The sequence below is a fragment of the Leopardus geoffroyi genome, chromosome A2 (genome assembly GCF_018350155.1).
Source record: "Leopardus geoffroyi isolate Oge1 chromosome A2, O.geoffroyi_Oge1_pat1.0, whole genome shotgun sequence".
Lineage (NCBI taxonomy): Eukaryota > Metazoa > Chordata > Mammalia > Carnivora > Felidae > Leopardus > Leopardus geoffroyi.
The window spans coordinates 3,378,270-3,405,975 of NC_059331.1; the positions used below are offsets into that span (position 1 = coordinate 3,378,270).

Below are 27,706 nucleotides of genomic sequence, written 5' to 3' on the forward strand. Positions count from 1 at the left end.
TTGTCCCCAACGGTGCCTGGCATATAGCAGGTGCACAGTAAATATCCGCTCAAGAACAAATCGGGAACCGGCCCCATCCAGAGGAAGATGCCCCCCCCATTTCCACACCCAGCTCCCCAGAATTCTGCTTGCCACCACGAGTGACACAGGGGCTCCCAGCTGGCCCCCGGGGCAACACCATGGTCCAGGTCCCGCCCCCAGGAGACAGAGCAGAGCCAAAGCCTTGGGGGGCCGGTGGTTGTAAACAGTTTTATTGATGGGGAGGGGGTTGGGGGAGGCAAAGTCCAGAGAGGGTCCAGGACTCAGCTGGCCACTCAGCTGGCATGCATGGTCAGCTGGAGGTCGAGGGGGAGGTCACGAGGGGACGGGTGGCATGGGACCCTCTGACCACCCTGGGGCCGTATTTACAGTGGGGCCCGCCCGCCTTCCCCGCCCCCGGACCACCAAGCCCTTTGGACAGCTGCTGCCAATGTGACTTCCGGGCAGGCCCTCCCGGCCCCCCTGCCCGAAACCCCTGCTTGTCTCCCCTCAAAGTCCTAACCGGCACCTTGGAGGCCCCCCGGCCTTCTGGAAGCCCCGGCGCCGGCTCAGCCAACGCCCAGGCCGCTGGGGCCACCGCCTCGCACACGGACACGTACACGGCACGCGCGGCCCGCCCCGACACACACACACACACACACACACACACACACACACACACGCACGCCGGCAGCAGCCCTCGTGGGCGCACGCACACGCGCGCACACACACACACGTCCCTCCCCTTCCTGGCCCCTTGCACACGAACACGGCATGCACACGCGCACGCACACCCACACACGCCAGGAACCTGGGTTGAGGAGGGGCGTGGGGGGTGGGGCTGGGGGTGGGGAGCTCGGGTCGCAGACGCGGCCCCTCCCCATCCCACCGCCTCCAAGCGTCCCGCCCCGCGTCCCCCTCCCCCCCCTCCCCCGGCTGACACCCCAAGAACGGAGTTGTGCAATTGGATAGAAATCTGCAAAAGAAACGCCAACTGGAAAACAAACCCAAATCCACGCGCAGAAGGTCAACCTCAAATCCATAGCACATTCCTCCCGCCCCCACCCCCGCCCCCACCGCCGCCTCAGTGTCCCGCGGCCCCAGGCGGGGCGGGGCGGGGCGGGGGCGCCGAGCTCGTTGTGCTTCCGTGCGGCCGAGGGGGCCCCCCACGCGGGGCGGGGCGGGGCGGGGCGGGGGTCGTGAGCACCCACTGGAGAGCTTGGGCCGGCCCTCTCGCTCCTGGTTCCCGTGGCTGGCACCGCCGAGGCGTCGGGGCCCCGGCCTAGGGCACGGGGGGCGCAGTCCTGTCCGTGCCCCCGTAGGAGAGGAGGTGGGCCAAGTCCGTGCCGGGCCGCGCGTGGCGGCCGCGGTGGCGGTCGCCCGGCCGGCCCTCGCCGCTGTTGAACGTGTGCGTGCGGCGCAGGGCGGCGGCCGGCGGGCCGTGGGGGCCGGGCCTCCGCAGGCTGCCCGTGGGCGGCGGGCTCCAGGGCCGCGGGAGGCCGTCGGCGGAGGCGGCGGCGGCGGGGGCCGGGTCCGAGGGCCCGGTGGGCGCCGACACGACGCGCCGGCGGTCCGGGCTGGCGTGCGGGGTCAGCGGGAAGTCGCCGAGCGCCGCGCGGCCGGGCCGGGCGTAGAGGCGCGCGTCGGGGCCCGGCTCTCCGGGCACGGGGGGCGCGGGGGGCGCGGGCGGCGGCTCGGGGGCGCGGGCCGGCGCCAGCAGCAGCAGGGAGGAGGACGCGGACGCCGAGAGCAGCGGGTGGCCGTGCTCCCAGGCGCGCGCGCCCAGGGCGTGGGGGTGCGGGGCGGGCAGGCGCTTCTGCGGCAGCGGCGTCTGCTCGGGCGTGGGCAGCAGCCCCGAGTCCAGGTCGTGGGGGCCGCCCTGCAGCAGCGTGGCCTTGGCCCAGCCGTTCTGCATCAGGGGCGCCAGCAGGGCCTCGGGGGGCCCCCCGCCGCCGCCGCCCCCGCCGCCGCCGCCGCCCCCGCCGCCGCCCCGGCCCCCGGCCGCCCTGCGCTCGCCCAGCCGGCTCACGCTCAGCACGGCCTCGCCGCCGCCGTGCGCCAGGATGGCCTCCTTGTCCTTGCGGCGCGCCAGCTCGCGCCGCTCGCGGAGGCCCACGTACCAGCCCACGCTGAAGCCGGACACGACGGCGCCCACCACGAAGGCTGCCACGGACGACGTCACCAGCAGGTTCACCGACACCAGCCCGGCGCGCTCCTCCGCCAGGCTGGCCCGCAGGAGTCCTGGCCGGGGAGGGCGGGCGGGGCCGCGTGAGCCGGGGCGGCGGGGACGCTGGGGTCCCCGCCCCGCCCGCCCCGCGCCCCGCTGGCCCCCGCCGGCCGGCCGGCCGCCCTCCGCCAGTGAGTCCGTCCGGCCGCTCGGTGGCATCTCTGTGTCCCTCCCCCCCACCCCTGCTGGAAGTGAGGCCCCCCGCCCCTCCCATGCCCTGAGGGAGGCCAGCACCCGCCCCCAACACACACGCGCACGCGCACACACGCGCGCGCACTCCACTTACCTGTACAGTCCCCTAAGCCTGAGGTGCTGGCCCCAGACACGTCCTGCTCAAAGGTGCCTCTGACGGGGAGGTGGGGGGCGAGAGGGGCAGTCAGCAGAAACCTCTCTCAGAGCCTGATGGTCAGAGGGGGGGGGCAGACCCCCTCCCCCACCCCCTGTCCCCCAGTACCTGGTGCCGGGGCTGAGGAAGACACAGGAACCATCAGGGGCCCACCCACAGTAGGGGTCCTGACTGCCAATACAGTTCCTAGAGCAGACGGTGAGCCATCAACCACAGTCCCTTACGAGGCGCCTTTCAGTGTCAATTCCAGGGGTGCTTGTGACAAATCGGCGGCTACTATCCCCCTCACCCCCCCCTTAGAGATGAGGCTCGGGACGGCGGGCTCAGGAAAGGGTTTCGCCGCGTTGAGGGGCTCACGCTGAGACTAGGGGGGTCTCAGCCTGCACACCTGCTCCTGCCACCCACTTTAAAGGCGGGGAGACAGCTGTCTCCCCGGTCCCCAGCTTCTTCCGCACCTGCTGGTCTTAAAGATGTCAGCCAGGTCTCACGCCTTCCTCTGCCCGCAACCCTCCAGGGCTTCCCCCCTCGGTAAAGCCCAGGTCTTCCCTGCCCTCCCTGCTTCCCTCTCTTCCCCTCGCTCTCTCTTGCTCCAGTCAATCTGGCCTCCTTGCTGTTCTTCCAACGTACCAGGCCCGATCCTGCCCCAGGGCCTTTGCACGGGCGGTGTCCCCTGCCTGGCTCATTCTTCAATAAGCCAGGAGGCTGCCGGGCCCCGGACTTGATGGACTTTTCCCACTTCCCGTGCTCATCGCCCCTTGCCTCCCCCCACCCCGGGTCACCTCCGCAGCCCGCCCCAGGGGGCACTCACTTCATGCACCCTGAGTACTGCTGGCAGCGGGCCACGGGCACGCGGACCACGCAGCGGGGGAAGGCTGCCAGCAGGCCACCCGAGGCCGTGTCCAGCTCCAGACTCAACAGCCGCCGCCCCGCCTCACCGCTGCTGAACCGTCCACACCTAGGGGTGAGCGGATTGGTAAGAGTCAAGGGCGCGCCCCGCCGCCCCGCCCGCCGGGCCGCCTCTGTGCACTCCACCTGTCCGGCCGGTAGGTCTCGAACTCCTCTAGGAAGACACTGGGCCCAGCGGTGCCTGAGGCGCTGGCGTTGGGCCAGATGAGGAACTTGAGGACGGTGCCCACCTCGGAACCCAGGAAGACGACGGTGTGGTTGCCCCAGGGGCCGGCGCCCACGTCCACAGCCACTCGTGTCAGCTGGTGCCTGGGGCCAGGGCGGGCAGGGGTCAGGCGTGACGAGACAGCACCCGGGCCAGGCAAGGCAGACACGGGGGCGGTGGCGTGGGTGTGTATCCGGGACAGACAGACCACCAGGCCGGGCTCCGGTCTGGGCCTGCCCCGCCGCCCCCGCCACGCATGGGGACTGACCGCATTAGAGTCCGCACGATCCAGGGTGCGTGGCCCAGAGAGGGCACCGCTTCGTCCATCAGGGGGTGGGTCTTGACAAAGTTGAGGATCTCATCGGGGAAGGCGCTAGAGGCGTTGTACTGCATGCCGGGAGCCGCGCAGCACCCAGGTCTAGGTGGGGAGGAAGCGGTGGACTTGAACATCCCCACCCAGGGGCTCTGGTTTGCCAGGGGGACCTGCCGCCCTGCCCAAACGGCCTCAGCTTTCTGCATCTGTGTAATGGGTACAGCTGACCTCAGCCACAGAGGACCACCTGGAAGTCCCAGCCCTCGGTCCCCGGGGTCAGGACCCCCACCCGGGCACCCGCCTCGGGATCCGGCGGGGGGGGGGGGCCTCTTACCGGGGCCGTGGCACCTGGTCCTCCGGCACGGGGGTCCAGATGGACTCGGGGGACTTCTGCTCACGGAAGCGGCCTTCAAACACGGCAGCCACCTGCGTCATGTCGAAGGCGCAGACGGCCGAGCCGGGGATGCTGGGGGAGTTAGGTGAAAGGGAGCGGTGAGCCCGGCGGAGGGCAGGGCCTTGGACGCGTGTGGGAGAGAGTCTTTGTCCCTGTGAGGCTGTCGGATGTCCAGTCCCCTGGGCCGGAGATGCCCCCACCCAACCCGGTCGCTCTGCTTCCTGAACAGGGCTCCTCTGTGGCCACCGGTGTCCAGGCGTCCCCCCCCCTCCCCCCATGACTTGCTTGACGTCCAGTCTCCCACATGCCGCTCGTGGCTCCTTCCAGACCATTCCCCAGGGGGCTTTCCAAACACGCAAATCTGACCTTGTCTCTCTTTCGCTCCTCACTCTCCCGTGGCTCCCTAGAGCTCTCAGGATATAGTCCACTCTTCTCCCAGTGGCTCGTCACCTCCCTGCCCTCCTATCCTCTGCTGTCGCCCTCGCTTGCTCCTCTCCAGCCACAGGGGCTTCCTTTCTATTGGTGAAACCTACCAAACTCACTGCTGCCTCGGGGCCTTTGCACATGTTATTCCTCCAACTTGGAATGGACCCCGGAAATACATGACGAACGTGGGACCCCTCCGCTTACGTCCGCCCAGTGGCCCAGTTTGCTCCCATCGGGGTTCTCTGACCTGTTGCTGGGGGTGGAGAAGACAGCGAGGACCACCGGCCGGCCCCCCAGGCTGACCACGCCCGTGACAGCCTGCAGCACGTTGAAGTAGAAATGGGAGTCGCCAGGCACGGAGCAGTTGAGCCGCGCCTTCAGGAAGGACGTCCACTGCTTCTCCAGCACCCGGGGGGAGCCCCCCACGTCATTCTTGCACACCCGGGCCACTCGGGACACCACCACCTGGGGCAACAGCAGACAGGCGGGGGCGTCTGAGCCCTGTGTCCGGGAAGGCCCGCCCGCGGGCCGCGCTGGCCGTCAGCCAGGCCACGACGGAGGAGTGTGGCCCTGAGGGATCCCAGTCGCCACACCCCTCTGAGCAACGCGCTCCCCAGCGGAAACGGGGGGACGTCAGCGATGATCGTCGCGGCCCTGAACCTCGTCTGTTTACGGATCGCCCACTATGGGCCAGGGACTTTATCCGTGTATGGATGGATGGACAGATGGGTAGAGACGAATGGGCGGGAGGGTGCCCACCGGGGTGGGGGGATGGACAGATGCGTGGTTGGATGATGTCGAGTTGGTGGGTGGGCAGAGGAGTGGGCAGCGGGTAGAGGATGGACAGAGGGTTGGGGGACGGGGCGGGGGGACAGGCCAACAGCGACAGCACTAGGACTGGAAGCCAGAAGCGTCCCCTGCCCTCAAACCCATGAACCGCGCCCGTGAATGTCTTCCGGCCTCAGAGGCCGGGTCCTGGCTGGAGTGGAGGGTCTTGAGGACTGGAGGTAGAGGGCGGACCCTCTCGCCCCAGGTGGAGATTCGTGGGTCCCCCTCTGCTCCCCACTGCCGCTGACCAGAGCCTCTCAGCTCCACGCCCCACTGCAAGGGCCTCTCAGTGGGAGGGTAGGGGTGAGGATCGGACCTTACCTTCTCCAGATAGTTAAACTCCATCGCGATCTCCCGGAAGAAGAAATAGATGTGGCTGCCCCACTCCACCGCATGGACAAAGTAGGGCTCTGTAGGAGAGGAGGGGTCAGAACCCAGCCCCTGATACGAGAAATGGTGTTTCTGGGGCTATGAACACATCAGCTGGGGTGACTGCTTTTATAGTGAAGGGGGGACATTCGCTGATTACCCAGGCAAAATAAAATAGACTCAAAGAATTTTCGGGGAGGGGGGCGGTGTGGGGTGTCAGAATCCTAAAATCACTGTGTCTACCCTCCCCAAACAGCAATGTCTACTATTTTGGTCACCTTCCTCCCTCACGTGTTGAAGAGCCTAAGCTCCCGCTATCCCCCTCTTGTGATTCCTACTTCAGGCTTCTAAGTTACCCGCTTCCAGCAAGATCTACTTTAGCTCCAACGCAAATCTTTCCTCTGGCTTTATCCTCAAAGAGGCCAGTGAGTTGCAAAGATGAAATAGGAGCCCCCCCCCCCCAACCGCCTCCGTCTCTGCTGGGACTCTTATTCTGGTGGGGGGATTTGATGAATGCCTACCCCACCTTTGAACCACTTGGAGTCGTGTTTCACGGTACGCAGAGTGGGCCGGTCCCCCAGGCTGCGGTAGATGACGGCATCGATGGCTAGGAAGTCAGTAACGGTGGCCGTGAAGAGCATCCCTTCTGGATGGGTGTGAGTGGGGGGAAGCAGGTAAGAAATTAGATCATAGAGGCCAGGGGTGGGGTGGGTCAATACTTGATCTTCCAAGACTGAGCCCAGAGCCCAGGGGAGCTCGGTCCCTAGGCTGAGCCCTGACCCCATCGAAGCCCGAACCCAGGCTGATCTCCAACCCCCCAGCTGAGCCCTGACCTTGGCTGAGTCCTGACTGTGGCTGAGATTCTACCCGCTTCCCAGCTGGACAGATGGTCTCCCAGCCGCCTTCATAATAACCCAACTCCAAGAGTGGAAAATGCCACACGGTGCTCAGGGCTGGGGTCCCATCAGACGGTCAGAGTTGGGGGGCACTCACCAGAGAAGAGGGCAACGTTGGCATGTTTGGGATCGTATGGGCAACGGGCCATGCCGCTGATATTGTCCCCCAGGGGCTGCAGTGTGTCCATCTGCAGGGGGGGGACAGGGCCTGAGTAACAGAGCTCCTGGCCACACCTGGCAGCCCCGCCCCCCCCCCCCCCCTCCAGGGAATCGTGGCTCTACCCTGGATGCTGTGTGATTTGCTCACTTAGCCCCTCTAGGGCTTAGTTTACTGATCTGTGAACGGGTCTAAGAGTCAATCCTAGTTAATCCTATAACTGGCTTGTAGCTTAAGTAGCTATGGCTTCCCTGATCTCCTTTGGAAGCCTCCTCTGGAGCTCCCGTTGAGGGGCCGAGGAGGGCTTATCCAGCAAGACTTCCCGAAGGAGGTGATGTGGCCTGAGGCAAGAGTAGGGCCAGTAGAGGGCAGGTGAGCAAAGACCAGGAGGTTGGGGCCTGGGGCAGGCTGGGCTTCGAAGGGCGGAGACTCACGCTGTAGTTGGCACACACGGGGTTGAAGGCATTGGAACCGCACACGAAGAGCGTGGATTCGTCGCGAAGTAGCAGCACCTTTACAAAATTCCGACACTCGCCCTGGGATGGGGCGGGAAGAGAGAAGCCGTGGTGGGCGTGGTCACGGGTGTGGGCGTGTCCAGTGCAGGGGCGGGGGCAGAGCAGAGCAGATCTGGGAGCGTGCGGGGCGGGGCCGGGCTGTGGGCGTGCCCAGTGCAGGGGGCGGGGGCAGGGCAGAGCAGATCCGGGAGGGGGCGGGGCGGGGCCGGGCTGTGGGCGTGCCCAGTGCAGGGGGCGGGGGCAGGGCAGAGCAGATCTGGGAGGGGGCGGGTAGGGGCCGGGTTGTGGGCGTGCCCAGTGCAGGGGGCGGGGGCAGGGCAGAGCAGATCTGGGAGGGGGCGGGTAGGGGCCGGGTTGTGGGCGTGCCCAGTGCAGGGGGCGGGGGCAGGGCAGAGCAGATCTGGGAGGGGGCGGGTAGGGGCCGGGTTGTGGGCGTGCCCAGTGCAGGGGGCGGGGGCAGGGCAGAGCAGATCTGGGAGGGGGCGGGTAGGGGCCGGGTTGTGGGCGTGCCCAGTGCAGGGGGCGGGGGCAGAGCAGAGCAGATCTGGGAGCGTGCGGGGCGGGGCCGGGCTGTGGGCGTGCCCAGTGCAGGGGGCGGGGGCAGGGCAGAGCAGATCCGGGAGGGGGCGGGGCGGGGCCGGGCTGTGGGCGTGCCCAGTGCAGGGGGCGGGGGCAGGGCAGATCTGGGAGGGGGCGGGGCGGGGCCGGACTGTGGGCGTGCCCAGTGCAGGGGGCGGGGGCAGGGCAGAGCAGATCTGGGAGGGGGCGGGGCGGGGATGTGGGCGTGACCAGGACTGAGGGCATTCTGGGGGCGTGGCCATACTCTGGGCGGAGCCGTGGCCACAGGAGGGTGCTGGCCTGGGATGAAGGCAGAGGAAGATTTGCCCCGGGCTGGGCGGGATCGGGGAGCGGCTGGGGGCGTGGCCAGAGTCCACTCACCTCCTGCTTGCCCTTCATCCGACACACGTTGATGTCACTGGGGTTGGAGCGCCAGGTCAGTTTCTGAGGGCACAGGGAGTGGTGAGGGATCCCCGCAGCCCTAGGAACCCCCGCGGGGCCGCGCCCAATTCTGGCTCCCCAGCACCGTGTCAGGCCCCACCCCCCCCACCTCCCCCACCCCCCCCCAGCAGAAACCTCAAATGCGCCCCCACCTCTCCCACCTGTGTCCCCTCCTCACCCGCTGGTACCGCAGCTCCGTGGTCGTGGGGGGCTCCAGCTCCACCCGGTACAGGTTGTCCCTGGGGGGAGCGGGGAAGGTATAGTTGGTGAGCAAGGGAGCCTCCAGCCCCTGCCCCCACTCTCCATTCTCCATGGGGCAGAAGTCGTATCCAACACCGAACACGCAGGGGTGTGCCAGAGCCTCAGCCCCAAGCAACTGCAACACCGAACGAGCCTTCGTGTGCTTGCGCCGGCACCACATGCCTCCTCGTCCCCTAAAGTGACCCACAGGTTCCAGCACGCCCCACATACCTTGACATAGGCCACCTCACGTTCACACGCCCCTCTGCCCTAGGGGGCTACACCCAACGTGATGAACTGTCCAAAGCCCTTTCATCGGGTGCCCTCTGGGCACCTCTCAGTCTCCCCCAGGCTCTTCCCCTCCCCCCCATGCCGCAGAAACTTCCCTGGTCAAGGTCACTAGCGACCTCGTGCGAAGTCCAGCAGTCACATGGTCTCTATTCCTCCCCCTAGCCCGCAGTGTCTGGCCCGTCCCCCCTCCGGCTGGGAGCGCCTCAGGGACCTGGCTTTCCTCCCATCTCTCCAGTCCCCTCCGTCTCCCACCCCTTCCCTGGTGTGCAGGCTGGGTCCTCGGGCCTCTTCTCCAGGGCAGCCTCGTCCACTCTCAGCACTGGAACCGCGTCTCAGCCCCATCATGCCCACAGCCCTGTCTCCAGCTCGGGCCTCCCCTCGAGCTCCAGACTCGGGGTCCGGCTGATCCTGGAGTCTCTGTGCGGGGGGCTCCCGGGCGTCTCACACTCAGCTTGGCCACGCTGCACCCAACTGTCCCCCACACCTGCTCCTGCCTTGTCCCTCATCTTGGCTGAGGCTGCTCATTGCTTCCAGGGACGAAGGCCACAACTTAGGAGTCACCCTCAACACACATCTGTGCTCTGCCTTTAATGTCTATCAAGAATTTACCCACTTCTCATGCCCTCCGCGGCCACCACCCTAGTTTATCCTGAACCAGTGCAGTAGCCTTGCCTTGGTGCCCCTGCTCCTGCCCTCCGTCCGTCCTCCCCTCAGCCATCACCAGAAGGTGCCTGTGGGCACCTGGGTCAGGTCCTGCCTTCCTCTGCCCACAGCCCTCCAGAGCTGCCTTCTCACTCCGTCCCCTCCCTGCCCTTCCCTCCTCACCCTCTCCCAGTTTGCTCACTCTGCTCCAGTCAGTTGGGCCTCCTCAATGTTCCTCCAACACACCGGGCCGGATCCTGTCCCAGGGCCTTTGCACAGACCATGCTCTCTACCCAGATTTCTCCCTCCCCCTCGAGATGTCCCCAAGCCTGGGGACCCCACTCAGGTCTCAACTCAAATGTCACCCTCCCAGAGAAGCCCTCGTGCCCCACACCGGCACCCTCTGTAGAAACCCAGTGAATTTTGACCAAAGAGCTGTCCCCACCGGGGGCAAACCGGGCTGTACCCACAAGAGAGTTCAGTCAGCACCCTTTATAAAATCACACCCCAAGGGCACAAATCTGTACTCCAGCCAACGACCTGCCCCATCATGCAAACCTCCCCCAAATGCTATCACCTGCTCTCCACGCCTCACCCTGCACACTCTGCCCGACAATCCCTCATACCTGTCCCCGATGAACAGCGTCCTGTTGACCCGCAGGACCCGCTGGATGTTGAGGTCGTCAGTACCCTCTGCTGGGGTCAGGCGTCCTGGCCCGCTGCCCACGAACACGGGGTAGTGGTTCAGGTCTGGGGGAGGGGTTGGGAGGGGTGTGATCCCGGGCCGGGATGAGCCTGGCCTGGTGAGCCCCTGAGGAAAGTGGGCCGCAGACCCAGCTGGGAAGCAAGACCCTCCCTCGCGACTCCCCCTCCCCTGGGACCGCCCCACTCACAGTCCCTGGGGGCCACGCTGAGCGGCGGCGGCTCCTCGGGGAAGAGGCCATTAGCTTCCCCCAGTAGCAGCAGTAGGAGCAGTGGGGCCGGGCGAGGAGGGGGCGCTCGCGGGGTCCGCATGGCGAGGTCGGGGTGACGAGAAGCGACACCTGAGAGCGAAGGGCCTGGCGGTGAGCGGCGCGACCTGCAGTCCCGCCCATCGCCGAGAGATGGCGCACACGAGCCGCAGCGGCCTGGCCCTTCAAGCAGCCAAAAAATTCCCCATTAAGGGGGGACAATGACAAAAAAACACCCCCAACCACGGTAATAACGGTGATGCCCGCACTTCAGTCTAATTATCAGAAAAACTTTCCGGCCACAGCGCAGTGAAAGCTCAGGAAACGGTTTCCAACAACTTCGTAGTGACAATGTTTAAATAACTTTTGAACAAAGGGGGTTTTCAATCACTGTAAAACGCTGAATGGTCACGATAGACAACAACACTTCAAGACACGTATTTAAATAATTCAGCCTCAAAACATATATTCAAGAATCCTTCGAATTAAAACACAACATTCGTAAAATGAAAGGCTCAAACAACCAACAACAACAACAACCCTCAAAGTCTCTTGGAATTTTATAAACCGCCATCTGGGAATTGTCACACTAGAATCGCAGAATATGCCAGCTGGCCTGGGACCTCAGAGGCCCCCCCGTTAGTCTGACTTCCTTCCCGAGTCCGGCCTTTCTGGCCTCTGCTGGAATACCTCTGTGACAGGCACCTCACTACCTCTTAAGGGAGCTGGCGTCACCCTCCTGTTGAAGATAATTTGAAGAACCTTCCCGGTGTGTCGAGTGGAGACTTCCCCTCACGTAACGATCGGTTGATGGAAGCGAGCAGAACTCACCCTCTGGAACCCAGCCCGCCACACCCCTACCCGCAGGGGTGCAGTCCGGACGTCCTGAGTAAGAAACCTGCAGCCTCGTCCTTCCGGGAAGCCTCGGGCAAGCCCTGTGCCTCAGTTTCCCCGTCTGAGCAGCAGGGACATCGGCACACGGTGTCCTGGCCTCAGAGCCCCAGGTTTCTGAACCCCTGGAGGTGAAGGTGGTGTGGGAACTTTGGCCCTGGAGTCCCTGCCTCTGAGGATTTGGGGCCAAAAAACAGGAAGGCCTTGCGTGGACCAGCGTGGCTTCCTCTCCATGACCCTGGGCTTCCGGGATTTGTGACTCAGCAGACGCCCGGATCCCACATGTTCGTGGGACATGGTTCTGCTTCCTTAAGAGCTTCCTTCCCTGGCCCCTCCCCTGCTCCGGAGCCACCCATGGCTCCCAGTGACCCCGATCTAGGCCCCAGGCCACGGCCCCCGCAGAGCAGTCAAGTCTCACAGTGCGGCCGCCGGCCTGCTCTTGCCTGATGAACCCTCCTGCTGCTGGACCCCTGACCTCCTCCCCGACACCTGCCTGGGTCACCCTGGCCTCTCAGGGGTTCTGTCCTTTTTTTTTTTTTTTTCCAAACATTTTTCTTTTGACATTGTATTGAATATATATAATATAAATTTACCATCTTAAAAACACTTTTTTTATATTTTTTAATTTATTTTTGAGAGAGACAGAGAGACAGAGCACAAGTAGGGGAGGGGCAGAGAGGGAGGGAGACAAAGAATCCAAAGCAGGCTCCAGCCTCTGAGCTGTCAGCACAGAGCCCGACGCGGGGCTCGAACTCACGGACCACGAGATCATGACCTGAGCCAAAGTCGGCCGCTTAACCGACTGAGCCACCCAGGCGCCCCCTAAATTTACCATCTTAACCATTTTTCAGTATACACGTCAGTTAAGCACATTCACGCTGTCGTGCAACCACCCCCACCCTCCGTCTCTAGAACTTTCCATCTCCCCAGACTGAGACTCTGTCCCCATGAAGCACGGACTCCCCGCCCCTGCCCCAGCCCTGGCTCCCGCCATCTACTCTCTGTCTCTCTGGACGGGATGCCTCTAGGACCCCCTGTGCGTGGGGTCACGCGGGACGCGTCCTTCTGTGTCCGGCTTCTGTCCCCGCGCACAGTGTCCTCCGGGTCCATCCACGTGGTGGCGGGCGGCAGGACGTCCTTCCTTCCTAAGGCCGGATCATATTCCAGCGTGTGGATGGGCCACATTTTACTTATCCATCTACCTGTCGACGGAAACGTGTGTTGTTTCCACCTCTTGGCTATCGCGAGTGATGCTGCTGTGCAGGTGGGTTGGCAAACATCTCTTTGAGACCCTCCTTTCAACTCCTGTGGGTGCCTGCCTAGGAGTGGGGTCAAACCTTCCATTCCATTCTGGAGCCTAGCCCCGGAGCCAGGCTCCAAGGGTCCAAATCCCAGCTTTGCCATTTCCAGGCTGTGTGACCCTGGACAGGTTACCCACCCCCACCCCCCCACCCCCCGCCTCTGGACCTCAGTTTCCTCATCTGTACAATGGGCACAGTGACAGCACTGATCTCATAGGCCTGTGGTGGGTGTTAGCACACCATAGGTGCTCAATAAATGCTGATTATTCTGATTCCTGTTGTTGCTGCTGGCATAGTAAGTACCAGAAGCGAGGCTGGGGGGTTCCCAGGAACTACTTCACAGAGCCCCCCGGTGGCTGTAGTAGGAGGGGTGTAATATTCGGCCCATTCTGCAGATGTGAACGCTGAGGGTCCAATTCGGGGGCTATGGCCCCACGAGAGAGGATGTGGCAGCTGGGTCGAACCCAGGGCTCTCTGGCTTCAGGATTCTGCTCCTAGCTGTTGAGCATACAACTGGTCACAAGATTAATAATCACCCAGGCCATTCCCTCGACCCTCCACCCAGAGGGGCTGGCAGTAACTTAAGACCCAGGGCACGGATGGGCAGACAGAGGCCCTGGTTGGGGTGGGACCCCACGGCTAATTTCTTCTCCTGGTTTTCTTAACCTTGTGATGCAGCACTTCGAGGCTGGGAAGTTCATTTCCTCCTCCTGCCCCCCTGCCCCCCTGCGCCACGGACCCATCCAAGGACCCCTGGGTCCCAAACTGGCCTTCTCTCGCCGGAACCCGCTGCTCCTACCAGTCTCTCGACTTAAGGACAGTCCGGTGGTCCCCTAGGCAAAGAGCGGGGTCTCGACCTCCCCGCCCCTCCCCTGCCCCGAGTACTCTGTAACCCAGCTCCCGCCTCCAGTCCCGCCTCCTGCCCTTTCAGTATGCCCCTCAAGGTAGCAAAGGAATCTTTCTAGAATGCAGATCTCACCAGGGTCTCTTCCCCTTGGCACCCGTGGCATTCATGTGCCACTGTTCTCTCGGGGCGGGGGGGGGGGGCGCTGTCCTGGGCACCGTGGGGTGTCGAGCAGCAGGCTGGCTCCCACCCACTTGATGCCGGGGTCCCCCTGCAGTGTGACAACCACAGATGTCCCCAGACGTTGTCCAGTGTTCCCTGGGAGGCAAAATCACCCCCAGATGAACACTTCTGCGCTAGACCCTTCTATGGCTCCCCAGTATCCTCAAAATGACATCCCAGCTTCTCCCCACCTTTCCGTCTCCACCCCTGGACATCTGCACACGCTGTTCCCTCTGCCTGGTTCACCTTCCTGCTCCCAGTAGCCTGGTAAACTTGTTTTTCGGGTCTCAGCCGCCTCTTCCAGGAAGCCTTCCCAGATCACCCCAAATGGGCTTCCTCCAGGTTCCTAGGGGCCTGTGTGTCCCCCATCAGTGCCCTCATCACCCTACCAGCTGTCCGTCTTCCTCACTGGACTGTGAGCCTCCTGAGAGGGCAGGACAGGGTCTTGGCTGCTATGTGTCCCCACCACCCAGGGCAGGGCCCGGCATACAGTGGGAGCTCGATACATAATAAAGGCAGCAGGAGTGCCTGGGTGGCTCAGTCGTTTCAGTGTCTGGCTCTCGGTTTCAGCTCAGGTCATGCTCTCCAGGTTCATGAGTTCGAGCCCCACATCGGGCTCTGTGCCGGCAGCTGGGAGCCTGGAGCCCGCTTCGGATTCTGTGTCTCCCTCTCTCTCTCTGCCCCTCCCCCGCCTCCGCTCTGCCTCTCTCTTTCAAAAATGCATACATGTTAAAAAATTTTTTTTAATTAAAAGAAAAAAATACAGGTGGCACACGCCAAGCACCTGCTTCTCGCCAGGCATTGCAAAAACCAAAGCGGACTCATTGAATCCAAGCACAACGCAACCCAAGAGGTGGGTGCCGTTAACGTGCCCCTTATGCAGATGGGGAGACTGAGGTGCATTGGCCCAAATGCAAGCACGGAGCTGAGACTGAAATCTGTTCGGCCCACATTCGTTATTTGGATTATAATGCAGAACTGAAACCCACACGCCCTTTCTGGGAAGCCCGGGCTCCACCCGCTGCGCGTGGCCTCAGTTTACCCCCTGACCCGGGGTTATGGAGGCCTCAGCACGGCCCCCCCCCGCCCCCCCCAGACCATCTGCTCCTCTCCATGAAACTCGAGGCGCCCCTGCCAGCAGCCCTGAGGACAGACATTCGTGCCCCTGGGGAGCAGAAGGGACGGTCATAGAGCAATAGAGCGTCAGCCCCCATCCGGGAGGGCTCACGCTGGGGCAGGGCCTCTCCCCTGGAACCCCGACCATCGGGCCACCTCTTGGCGCACCCTCCCATTGTACAGACGGGAAGACTGAGGCGGACGGAGACATCCTCAAGCCTTCTCCACCTCCTCCGCTGGTCCGGAGGCCCTCCTGTCTGCCCCGCACCGTACCGCTCTGAGGCACGGTCCAGTTTCCTTCCGGAAAACTCCCACCCGGCCCTCCTTCAGGCCCAGGCGTCGGGGCTACCCCCCCCCCCCCCCCCCCCCCCCCCCCCCCGCACTTGGGTATAAATTTTAGGATCAGCTGGTTAAGTTGCAAACAACAGAGAAAACATAAAACCTGGCGGGGGTTTTCACCGGAACGGTGCCGATCGCACAGATCAGGTGGATCTGCTGACTGCCAGCCGGTGCTCCCCCCGCTCCTCCCTCCCCCCCCCCCCCCCCCGCCGTCATCCCTGCCTCCGCTGATGCCTCAGGCCCCGCCTGCGGATCTTCCCCCGCCCCCAGCCTCATTCCCTCACCCTCACGCCCAACGCCGGCAAGCCCCGTGGGCCCTGCCTTCACAGTTATCCGGAATTCTCACCCCTTCCCTTCCCAGTCCGCTCCCAGGGCGCCCGCCTCATCTACCGCGCGGACCAGCGCGATCCCCGCCCCCCCCCCCCCCGCAACCCCGGTTCTCAGGCTCCCGCCCTCGCCCCCAGCCGTCATCCCCGCAGCGGCCACCGGAGGGCGCCCGTGAGCACCGGAGTCAGGTCCCGCCCCCCTCCCCCCCCCCCCCGCCTCCGCCCACAGCCCTCGAGGGCTCCCACCTCCTTTCACCTTAGTAGCCCCTACCCTTTCCCCGCACCCCTGCTCCCCTCCCCACCCGGTGTCACACTCCCAAAGGGTCCGATTTAGCCCGTTTGCCACTCCTCAGACCTGTAGCATCAGCCTCACTTGGGAGCCCTTAGAAATACAGAATGGGGGAGGGGGCGCCTGGGGGGGGGCTCGGGGGGGGGGGCCAAGCGCCCAACTTGGGCTCAGGTCATGATCTCGCGGTTCCCGAGTTCCAGCCCCACGGTGGGCTCTGTGCTGACAGCTGTGAGCCAGCAGCCTGATTCCGATTCTGTGTCTCCCTCTCTCTCTGCCTCTCCCCCGCTCACGCTCTGTCTCTCTCTCGCTCTCAAAAATAAATTAAAAAAAAAAAAAATTCTTTTTTTTTTTTTAGAAATGCAGAGTCCCAGGGCCCCACCCAGACCTGCCCAACCGGAGGCCGCTTGTAGTCAGATCTCGCAGGGATCCGGGCGCACGTCAAACTTTGTGCATGGATACCTAGTCGCCCACCCATCCGCCCCCCTGGATGCCGAGCCCTGTGACGGCAGGCAGTCTTGGGTATGTGTCGGTCCACTGGTGTCCCCGCAGCGTCTGGCACACCGTTGGTGCTCAATAATGGCTCGTAAGTGAATGCACTAAGTGTCAGCATCAGGGCTTGAATCCGGATCTGCCCTCCTCCCTGGTTCCACTTTGCCTGTCACCCCCACAACACGCAAGTGTCTGCAGGTGTGTGGGTCCTCCCCGCGGACGCCCACGGGCCCCTGTGAGCTTCTGTGTGTTCACGCGTATCCGTAGATGCGCCCACGGCACACGCATGTGCCCCAGCAATGGCAGGCCGTCTGCCTGTGTGTGCACGCGCCCCCCGTGAGGCTGCTGCCTGCGACCCCCACTGATGGCTTTCTGGCCCTCAAACTGTCTCCACGGACCTCAATTAACTGTGGGCACCCAGCTGGCCAACCCCGGGGTCTTACCCACCCTCCCACCCCAGCCAGCCTCATCTTGGTGGGTTGGGGAAACTGAGGCCCAGAATGAGGGCTGGACAGAAAACCCTGCCAGCTGAAGAACTCCAGGGCAGCCGTCTCCAGACTCGTATGGCCCCGGTCCGAATCCCGGCACTGCCTCCTGTCCGCTGTGAGCCCTCCGACGGCCACTTCCCCCGTGTGGGCCTCAGTTTCCCCACCTATAAGCAGCAGGCGGCTACAAGCCCAACCCGACACTGTTGCTGTGGCGATAGGAAGGCATAATCCAGACCAACGCCATCCCGCAGACAGCCGTGTGCACACATGTGTCACTTTGAATTTCCTGGTGGCCACACTCAAAGGGGGAAACTCGTTTTAATAATTTATTTACCCCAATGGGTCCAAAATACTGTTATTTCCACAAGTAATCAATGTAAAAATGATTAACGAGACATTTCAACACGCTGTTTTTCGCGTTTAATCTTTGGAAACTGGCATGTGTTTCACACTGAGAGCACATCTGGATTCGGGCCGGCCACACGTGATTCAACAGCCACATGTGGCCAGTGGCCCCGGACAGCCCAGCTCCAGAGGAAGTGCTGAACAGGGTGACTGGCCCACAGTGGTCATTCCTATCATTGTCGCTGTTATTTAAAAAAAAAAATTTTTTTTTTAATGTTTATTTTTGACAGAGAGAGAGAGAGAGAGAGAGAGAGCATGAACGGGGGAGGGGCAGAGAGAGAGGGAGACACAGAATCGGAAAGCAGGCTCCCGGCTCTGAGCCATCAGTACAGAGCCCAACGCGGGGCTGGAACTCAAGGAACCGCGAGATCGTGACCTGAGCCCAAAGTCAGATGCTCAACCGACTGGGCCACCCAGGCGCCCCTATCATCGTCGCTGTTATTATTCAAACATCACCCCTGATTCCCAAGTGCAGGTTGGGGGGGTGTGGCCACTGCTCCTCAGGAATAAGCAGGCCCCTGGGGGGGCCTCCCATCCTCTGGGCCTTAGCAGGGAAGTTCTCCTTCCAGTCTCCCAGAAACCCCTCTTGCTTCCGGAGGCTCCCAGAAGCAAAAGGCCTGGAGGTTGGAGTTTCGATCCCAAGCTGGGCATTCCCCCCCTGGGCCTTTGAGAATTTCGCCTCGAAGGGCAATGCCACCCTCCTCTCCGATCCCCCTCCCCGCAAGCAACTCTTTCCCGGGCTTCACAAGCTCAGCCCACACCCTGCTCAAAGGCCTGCAATGGCTCCCTAGTACCCCCCCGGAAGAGAGAACCGGTTTCTATCCGCGGACATTTCAGGACCCCTCCTGCCCTGGCAATGACCTTAATCTTCACTTGCCCTCATCTTCTGCCACGCATGCCCAGAATTCACCCGTCCCACGTCTTCCTCTGCCAGGGACGTGTTGAGCCTTCTCAAGGCCCAGCTGCTCCCCAGGAACCCCTCAACCACCCAGACATAGTAACCTTGCTTTCCCTCCTTGGAGCCAACTCCTGCTCGCCATCCCTATGAGCTACATGCGGATGTCCCCTCCTCCAGGAAGCCTTCCTTGCCTGCCCTGGCTGAGCCTGACACTCCCTGGGCTCCCCCAGCCACCACCCCTCCCCATCCTGGAGGCCACTCCCCCCAACTCTGGCTCCCTGTACCTTGGGAGCTATTCAGTTACTCATGAGATGAGCAATTATTGAGTGTCAGCTGTATGCGAGGCACAGTTCCAGGCAAAGCCCTGCCCCTATGGGGCCCCCGCTCCAGCGGGGAGACAGGGGTATGCGACCTGGTGACTCAGGGCCAGGCTCGGAGCCCCTGTTTCTCCATCTGCCACGGCAAGGATGGGGGCGGGATGCCCGTTTCCAGTTCCATAGAAGGAGCTCCTGACAGCCTGACCGCCCCAGGATTCCGGCTCCGGGGCCCGGTGTCCCCGGGGGGATCGAGTAACCCGGCCCGGCAGCCGGCCCCTGTGCCATCCAGGTCCAGTTACCGGCTCTGCTTACAGCTGCCTTCTCCAGCTGCCTCGGTCGCCCCCGGTCTCAGCCCAGCCGGGCTTCGGGGCTGTCTAGGAACTTGGCAGAGCACCCAGAGGGAGTCCCTGGGGCCCTGGCCACGGAGGGGCTGGGAGAGAGGCCCCCTCGCCCCCCGACGCCTGCCCGATGCCGATTGACTCATCCCTCCCCGGCCCGGGACACAGCGGCCTACCTTTCTGCTTCCTCCCTCTGCAAATCGGGGATGACGGCCCCAGCTCCGGGGCGCACAGTAGGTGCTCCACTAACACCGGCTGGGCCAGTGTCCCGCGAGCAGTCCCTACTTGTGCAAAAAGCCGCAAGGACACGTTTGCTCCAGGCTCTCTGAGCACCTTCCCGGCAGGAGTCTCCGTGGTGATCATGCTCGGGGGTGGGGGGGGGGGGGGGGGGGGGAGGGGAGGGGGGGGGGCTCGGGGGGCTCGGCGCAGAGCCGGGCAGGCAGGAAACGCGCAGTTCGTGCTGAACTTGGAGGGGACGGAACTCAAGAGTACCCGAGTCACCTCCCGTCTCCGCCCCCCAGCGGCCCAGCGGAGCGGGGACCTCAGCTAAGATTTTATGAAACCCTATGGTGCCCCACGCTTCTGTCCACCCCACCCCAGTGGGGCAGAGACGGGCACCGTCATCCCCATTTCACGGGTGGGAAAAACGGGCCCAGAGAAGTCAAGCCACGTGGCCAAGGTCACGCAGCCCACAGAAGGGTGCGGCCGGGATCCGAACCCGGGCCGCGGGGCTAGGGTGCCTCTGGGCCCACCGAGTGCCATCTGGCCACGAGCCTGCACAGCCTCAATGAACGTTTTGCGGATAAGCGAGCGGAGACCCGGAGAGAGGCTCTCCTGTCCCCAGGCCACTCGGGGAGCCGGGGTGGAGAACAGGTGGCAGGGGCACGACGGCAGGACCTCAAGTAGGGGACACGGACAGGCCCCCGGGGCTCCAGGCCCAGACAGGGAGGGGGGGGGGGCTCCCGGGTAATTAATTTTAATCACTGTTTGGAAATTGGGCCGCCAGGAGGCAAATCGGAAGCAGCAACTTGTAATTAGGAACGGGGAAGGGGGGGCTCCTTTCTCCGTGATGCGGCGACCATTCTGAGGAAATTAAAGTGTCATTTATACCCAGCGGGTAATTAGAGGGCCCAGGAGGGGGGCCACTCGAGGGGGCTGGGGGCTCCTAGGGAATCCAGAGTGAGGCTGGGGTTGGGGGGGGCAGACACCCACAGATTCCCAAGTAGGCCTGGGGGCAGACGGACCCCGTGCTCAGCCCCAAGTTGAAGGAGACACACAGGAGCTGGGCCCTGCTCTTGGGGCCCAGTTTAGGGGGACAGAGAGGTATAAGGCTTGGCCCTAGGGGGTCCACTCCCGGGAGGACAAAGAGATACGGTTCTTGCCCTTGGGGTTCAAGAAGACGGCCAGCCCGGTCCTCCTTTCTTGGGATTCTGGGAGCCCTCCTCTCCCCGCCCCCCAGGCTCACCCCTCCATCCCGAATTCCTCCAGTCACTTTGCCCCTCCCCAGAGGCCCCGTCTGGAAGGCCACAGGGATCCCCAAGGGGGACGGGACCAGAAGGACAGGTCTGCAAGGGGACAGCGTTTAAGAGGTGCTGGGTGGCGGGCAGGCGGGGCTGGGCTAAGTGTTGCTGGGAAAGGATGAACTTGAAGAAGACAAAGGCGGGAGAGAGGTCCTGGGGGACGGCCCTGGGGTCAGAATGGACCACAAGTCCTGGTGAGTCAGGGCTCAGGAATGGCAGAGATGCTGGCAGAGTGACGATGGGGCGTGAGAACGGCGCATCGGTGGAGAAAAATAGTGAGGGCCGTGGGCCCCTGCTTGCTGGGTGACCCCGGGGAGATCTGCGACCCCGGTCTGTGCCTCGTTCCTCCCAGAGCTCAGACCTGCAAAGGGAGTAAGAGTAAACACTTCGGGCCACGTATTGTGCTCCCAGCCCGGTGCTGCGGCCACTACAGAAAGTACCAGTGGGGTCGGTGGGAGGGGTTCTTCTTATCATTTTACAGTTGAAGAAACTGAGGCCCGGGGTGGGTGAGTGACAGGCCCAAGGCTGCACAGCCAGGAAATGGCCAAGCCAGGACTTGAACCCAGGCCAGATGGTCTAGACACTACACTCAACCCCAGTACTCCCTACCCCTCAGAGAAAGGGGCCCTCAGTTTCTCGCCACATCCTTCTGTAGGCAAGTCCCAAGTCAACCCCATGCGCCAACTCCTTTCCCTCTCTCCTGCCGCAGCCTGTCTGGTCCCCAGCATCGCTCGCCTGGACCAGCGCAGCGGCCTCTGCCCTGGCCTCCCAGCTCCCGGCCCTCGCCGCTCCCAGGCTGTCTTCCCCACGTCAGTCATAAGAGGGCGCCTGTGAGCACCTTAGTCAGGTGCCGCCCTCCCTCCTCGGTCCTCAGCCCTCCAGGGTTCCATCCTCACTGGGGGTAAAAGCCCAAGCCGGCCCCTGAGGCCCCCAAGGCCTTGCACAATCTGCCTCCCCTCTTTCCCCCTCTCCCCCTCACTCTGTTCCGGCCACACGGGCTTCCGACGCACCTGGTACGGTTCTGCCCCAGGGCCTTTGCACTGGCTATACCCTCTTCCTGGAATGCTCTTCCTCCAGATCTCTGGCTCCTTCTCATTTTCCGGGTCTCAGCTCAGAGGCCACCTCCTCAGAGACACGCTTCTTTGACACCATCGGCTAAAACAGCCCCGCCCTTCTCAGCTACATCATCCCGGATGATTGTCTTCAGCAAACTTATACTGAATTTACTTTACCTCCCGAGTGGGGATCCGTGTCCCCATCTGGCTGTGAGTTCAACAAAGGCAGGGCCCAGTCTGTCTTGGTCACTGCTGGGGACCCAGCACCTAGCACATGGCAGATACTGATTAAATATCTGTCGACTCATCTGATGAAAGCAAAGACCTCACAGCACCAAGTGAGGTCGGGGCCAGAGGCTACAAGTTCCTGCTTTTCAAACTTGTTACTTTTTCTAAAGAAAACCAACACGACTTTGCCCTGGCGTTTTGCCTGTGTCTCCTTCTTTAAATGGTCAACCGTAAAGGAGAGAGAATAGTATTTCTGTTTTACAGATGGGTACACTGAGCCTCCAAGAGTGAGTGAGTGAGTGGGCAAAGCCGTGGATTCCAACCCAGGTAAGTCTGATCCCGGTGGGCAATCCTCTAAGGCCAATAATTCAGTGAGGTTGTCTCAACTGCCCAGGGGCTCTGACTCCTGGGGCTCCGGGAAAGGGAGGAGGGTCTGGAACTCTCAGAAAACGTGTAGCCGCCTGCACTGGGAACTCCTACACATCCGTCATGGCCCTAGCTTCCATGCCCCTCCTCCATTCATCTTCTCGGATCCACTGGGCAGAGACCAAGTTCTCCCGGCCCCATTTGCTCCCTGTGCCTGGGCTCTGACTCCACGTTGCAGAAAAGGCTGGCGTCTGCCTGTTTCCTCTTCTCCAGCCTGGAAGCCCCTTGAGAGCTCACTAAGCACTAGAGCTAAAGCCTCTTTCTCGGGGATCCCAGCGTCACCCGGCATGGAGCATGGCACACGGGGGCCACCAGGAGCGTCTCCCGAACTCCCCGGGACCAGGTCTCCCCCAGGGCTCCTCTGAGAATCCACAATCCTCCTCCGGGCTCCTGCAGTTGGGAAGTTCTCCCCTAGATCTGCCCTTGGAAGGCAGGCTCAGCCAGGGCCACGGTGCATCCTGGGAAATGTAGTCCTCACCAGCCTCGGCCTCCCTCCCGGCGGGCCCTGGGACGGCCAGTGAAGGGTCACGGAGGCAGAGCCGGTGGGGGGCCCCGTATTCTTGCCCAAAGGAAGGGAAGAGGGGTCTCTGGCCTCCCAAGTCACCTCTGTAGCATAATCTAATGGCTGTCACTTTACGTGGACATCCCCAAAGGCCCGGTGACAATGACCGTGCTAATGAGAGAATATATGGCTTGGGTCCAGACCTATCGGGCCACCCGCTGAACCTTGGCTCTGACAGGCCAGACCTGCGCTGTGGGCAACGGTGGGGGTGTCTAGGACGGTGGGGGGGGGGGTCGGTCTGCAGCCGGCTCCCGGGGAATTCAACCACAGGATGGGGGGCAGGTGGCTGGAGCCCGCGTCTGGGGCTGCCTTGAGCCTCAATTTCCCTCCTTCTGCTAAATGAGGCCACGCTCGCGGTCAAACCGTATCACTGCTGGGCCTTGGAGGAATCCGCCTACGGGTCCCCAGCCCCTCAAGTGGCTTAGACTTTCAGAATGACCGGATCCTAACCATGACAGTTCAAAACACCCACGGCACCCAGACACTGAAAAGCAACTCGGAAGGGGGCGCCCGGGGTGGCTCCGTCGGTGGAGCGTCCGACTCCGGCTCAGGTCGTGATCTCGCGGTCCGTGGGTTCGAGCCCCGCGTCGGGCTCTGTGCGGACCGCTTGCTCAGGGCCCGGAACCTGCTTCAGATTCCGTGTCTCCCCCCATTCTCTCTGTCCCTCCCCTGCTCACGCTCTGCCTCTCAAAAATAATAAACATTAAAAAGTTTAAAAAAAAGAAAAGAAATGTGGAGGGTCACCTGGGCCCTGACCGATGCCAGAATGATTTTTCCAGGGTTCTGCAAAGACGGCTGTCCAACCTCTCGGGACGGACAACTCTCCCCCCCGCCCCCCAACCCCCCATCAGGCAGCTCCCTTGGTTTCCAGGAGCCTGGTAGCTACCCTTCCTTTTGGCTGCTCAAGGTCTAAAATGTTGCCCATTCCCTCTCCTGCTCTAACACCTCCCATGGCTCCTAATTGCTCTTGGGATAAAGCTCGCTCCTCAGTTTGGCATTCTCAGCCCCCAGCCACCTCTCGGGTCTATTGCCTGTGGTCTCCCACCCCTAAAATGGGCCAGACGCTCAGGGCTCCCCCAACACACCCCGCCGTGGCTCTACTGGGCACCCCCTCGACCTCGAATCCCTGTCCCCCTCTTCTCCTGGCAGCATCCTTCCCCTCCCTCAAGTCTGATGCCACCACCCCCTCCTCCAGGCAGTCTTCCCTGATTCCACCTGTCCCGACGCTGGCTCCAGGCCTCCCCGGACACCCAGCATCTCCTGACAAAGGGCCAGGCACACGGGACAGGGCCACACCCCAGGGTCAGCCAGGGATAGCACTTTCCCAGGAGGCGGGAGCGACCGGCACGTCCTCCAGCCTCCAGGGACCCAGCTCACCTGTCCTGCTGCCTGACGTCAGGGTCACCTTTCCAAGGACAGTTTGATTTCTATCTTCCAGGTCCAGCCCCAGGTAACCCCAGCAACTCCCGTCTCCAGCACCTTCTTTGCCCAGTGGACAAAGGCGGGCACAGAAGCCTAGCAGCGGGGTAGCCCCTCCCGGGGAAGCAATGCCTCCGCTCCGAGACACCTTCTCTCCTCAAAGCGGAGGAGGTGACAGGACCCCGAGGACCGTGGGTGCTCAGCTCTGGCAGAAGGTAGGTGGGAACCAGGGAGAGTGGAGGGGGGCGAATCCAGGGCATTCTTGCGTGACCTCTCTCTGTCTCCTCTCCCTCCGCTCAGGTCCGAAACCCAAAGATCGCCTCCTGCGGAGATGGCAGCCCAGAGAGGGCTAGACACCTGTCCGAGGTCGCACAGCTGTGCTCCTCCTCTTAGTCCCAGCCTGTCCCTCTTTGGAGAGGGCTGGGGCCTTGGAAGCCTCAGGTCTAAATTTCCACATAGCCCAGAACGGACAGGGGCTGGGATCCAGTTTCCAATGATGTGACGCCTCCTTTCCTCCTTCACCCTGTCTAGCAAGCCCGGGAGAGGCCAGGCCCGGCCTCCCTCTTTGCCCGCTCTGCCAATTTCTTGGGCCTCAGTTTCCCCATCCACCCTCGGGAACGGGGCCAACTCAGGGCTGTCACCATTTCAGTGAGGCTACCACCTGTCCTAGGGGCCTCAGAGACCTCCCAGCCAACTTCCCAGAGAGCCTGGGACCCTCTCCCAGGTGGGCCCTGACCGCACCAGGGAGCCCCAGCCACATCCTGCACTATTCTACGTAGAGTTTTGAGCCATTCCCCACACACATCCCCAAATTCGCCCCTGAAGGAAACCAACAGCGTCTAGGAGGATGTGGGAAAGAGGCTGGGTGGGGAGCCCATAGAGTGGGGCGGGGGTGGGGGGTGCCCAGCGATACCCAACTTTGATTTTGGAGAGAGAATGTGGACCCTTTGACACGCTGAGGGAACCCGGAGAAATACCAAGAAATGCAATTTTGTAAACGGGGTGGGGGGGGGTCCCTTCTGTGGTCCCAGCCATTAGCCACCCCCCCACCTTCCTCCTTAAGCCCAAAAACCCAGACCCCCAAAGCTTGAGGGCCCCTTCTCCTGACTGCAAACCTCAGTTCCCCTCTGGTCCGTGGGTCAAAGGTAACAACCTTAGGGGGAGGTGCCAAAGACCTCAGCCAGCGAGAGCCGAACGGCGGTGGAGGGTCCGTGGATCGCACTCCCGGCACCGGCATCTACGCGTCCCAGGCAGGGGCAGGGGCATGGGGGTGGGGGGGAGTCCTCCGGCAGCGCCCCCTCTGGGAGGTGCCCTAAACTCGGAGCGCGCCTGCAGGCGGAGAGCAGGGCGGGGGGGGGGGGGGGGCACGTGACCCCCACCCCGGGGACCAATCAGCGCCCGCAGGAGGGGGGCCACACTCGGCGCCCCCACCTCTCCCGGCGCGCTCGGAGAGAGACGCTTTCTTTGTCCCTTTGTCAGCTCTTGGGGGGCCCCCGAACCCCGGGGCCCCCGCTGCAACGGGGGGGGGGGAATCCGGACCGGCTGGCTCTCTCCCCCCCCCGCGGCCCCTCCCCCGCGGCCCGCGCCCTGGACTCGTTCTGGGCCGGGCGTGAGGCTGGAAAGGGCTCAGGGGCACCCAAGGTGCGGCGGCTGGACCGCGGAGTGGGGTGGAGGGGCCTCGCCGTGCCGGGACCACCACACCGGTGCCGGGTCGGCCTCGACTTAGCTCTCCGGGCTCCGCCCCCCCAGCACCACCCCCCCACCCCCGGCCAGCAGGCCCCGGCCGGCCCTGAACCCCCCACCTGGGCCCAAATCCAGCTCCCCGGCGGCGCAGCCGCGAGCCCCGTTATTGTGCCTCCCCCGGCCCCCCCCCCCCCCGGACAAAGTCTCCACCCGCTGCGGTGCCGACAGAACCCCCATTATAGCTCCACATCCAGGCCCCCAGGCAACAATCCAGGCCCCCCCCAGCTGCGGTGCCATTAGACTCCCTCATTATGGTGCCTCATTCAGCGCCCCAGGCCCCAATCCAGTCCCTTCCCAGCGTTGCCGCCGGACCCCCAATACACCGTTCCATGCAGCCACCCCCCTAAAACCCAGCCCCCTCCCCGGTGGCGTTGCTGACAGTTAGATCCTCCGGCGATAGCGCTCCCCAAACCCCCTCACCGGCCCAATCCATCACCCCTCCGAGCGGCGGGGCCCTCAGGCCCCCATCCTGGCGCCTGACCCGGCCACCCGGGCCAGCGATCGAGCCCCCCTGCTGCGTGCCGCCGGACACCCCCGGGCTGCGCCTCCCCCAACCCCCTCTCGCAGACGCCCCGGGGCGCTTACCTCGAAGCCGCCGCGCCGCGAGTGCGCGGGAGGGAGCGCGAGGGCGGGAGGGCGCGGGCGGGGGGGGGGGGGGGGTCCGTGCGCGCACCTGTCCCGGCCCGGCCGGCTCAGCCAGGCATCCTGTGCGGGGAGGGGGCTGGGGGCGCGCGCTCTCCCCGCCCCCGGCCCGCGGCGCCTCGCTGGGGGAGGGGGCTCAGCCCCGGCCCCCGGCGCGCTGGCGTCGGCTCCGGGGGGGGCGCTGCGCGGCGGCCGGACCCGGGGCGCGCCGCGGCCGCATCTCCTCCGCCCGCCGCGGCCGCCGCTGCGACTCGCGGCTCCGCCACCTCCGCCCCCCCCCCCCACTGCTTCGGACACCCCCCCCCCCAACCCCAAAGCGGGGCTGGAGCCACGCAAAACCCGGCCCAGAGCTACGGCGGCGCGGAACGGAGGGAGGAGCCTGGTGGGCGGCAGGAGGCGCTTGGAGGCGGACGTGGGGGTAGGGGAGCGACCCAAGAGAAGGCACCCTGCTTTTGTCTAGGTAGGGGGGCCTGATTGCCACCCCCCTCCGACTCCCTGGTCTCGTGCGCTCTGGCCAGACTCGCGTCTCCGGGATCCATCCCCAATCAGACCCAAGGGGATGATGGAGGTGATGCGGTATCACGAACCCCTTGGTCTACAGGGCCCCTCTCATCCATGAGGTCATTTATTCAACCCACAGGCATAATGTTCAACAACCCCCAGTGGACATGTGAGGCAATTGAGGCACAGGAAGGCGGCTCGGCCAAGGTCACCCAGTCAGAAATTGGCAGAACGAGGACTTGAACCTGGGCGAGCCGGCCGCATCCTGGCGCACGGGCTGCCCTCTGTCCAGCGCCCATGGGGCCTGGTCCCGGAAGGGTTTTCCCGGGGGCTGCAGGCCTCCCTGAGTCGGTGGGGAGCACTCTCGCCCCGCCCCCTGCCTTCAGGACTCCGAGACAAACCCGTCTTTCGGTTTGGGAGGACTCCCTGACCCTCTGTGACCTTAGGACAGCAAGAGACCCTCTGGGGGGGCGAGTGTGACATGTATATCTCCCCCACTGGGTCGTGTGCTGTCCTGGGCCCTCTGGCATCCCCGCTATAAAGTAGGTGTTCAATAAATGTTTGATGCTATTATGTATTTATCTAGGGACACTTCTTGGGCACACACACACACACACACACACGC

At 63.5% G+C, this 27,706-nt stretch overlaps 1 protein-coding gene across 5 annotated transcripts; it reads right to left on the reverse strand.

The window, feature by feature from the left end:
• Positions 1-230: 230 nt before the first annotated feature.
• On the reverse strand, positions 231-26,866 carry SEMA6B (semaphorin 6B). Of its 5 annotated transcripts, none has more exons than XM_045491592.1 (17): positions 26,524-26,866; positions 10,666-10,815; positions 10,399-10,522; positions 8,778-8,838; positions 8,540-8,602; positions 7,520-7,621; positions 7,026-7,116; positions 6,559-6,678; positions 5,985-6,073; positions 5,083-5,300; positions 4,350-4,481; positions 3,971-4,120; positions 3,624-3,806; positions 3,400-3,546; positions 2,700-2,777; positions 2,532-2,590; positions 231-2,259 (listed from the first exon to the last, which is right to left on the reverse strand). In XM_045491592.1, the coding sequence occupies exons 2-17, from the start codon at positions 10,784-10,786 to the stop codon at positions 1,301-1,303; spliced, it is 2,697 nt and encodes an 898-aa protein (XP_045347548.1). In that variant the 5' UTR covers positions 10,787-10,815; positions 26,524-26,866; the 3' UTR covers positions 231-1,300. The 5 variants fall into 5 exon arrangements, with proteins under 5 accessions (XP_045347548.1, XP_045347550.1, XP_045347549.1 ...); XM_045491594.1 differs by lacking the exon at positions 26,524-26,866 and adding an exon at positions 11,584-11,893; XM_045491593.1 differs by lacking the exon at positions 26,524-26,866 and adding an exon at positions 11,554-11,893.
• Positions 26,867-27,706: the final 840 nt, after the last annotated feature.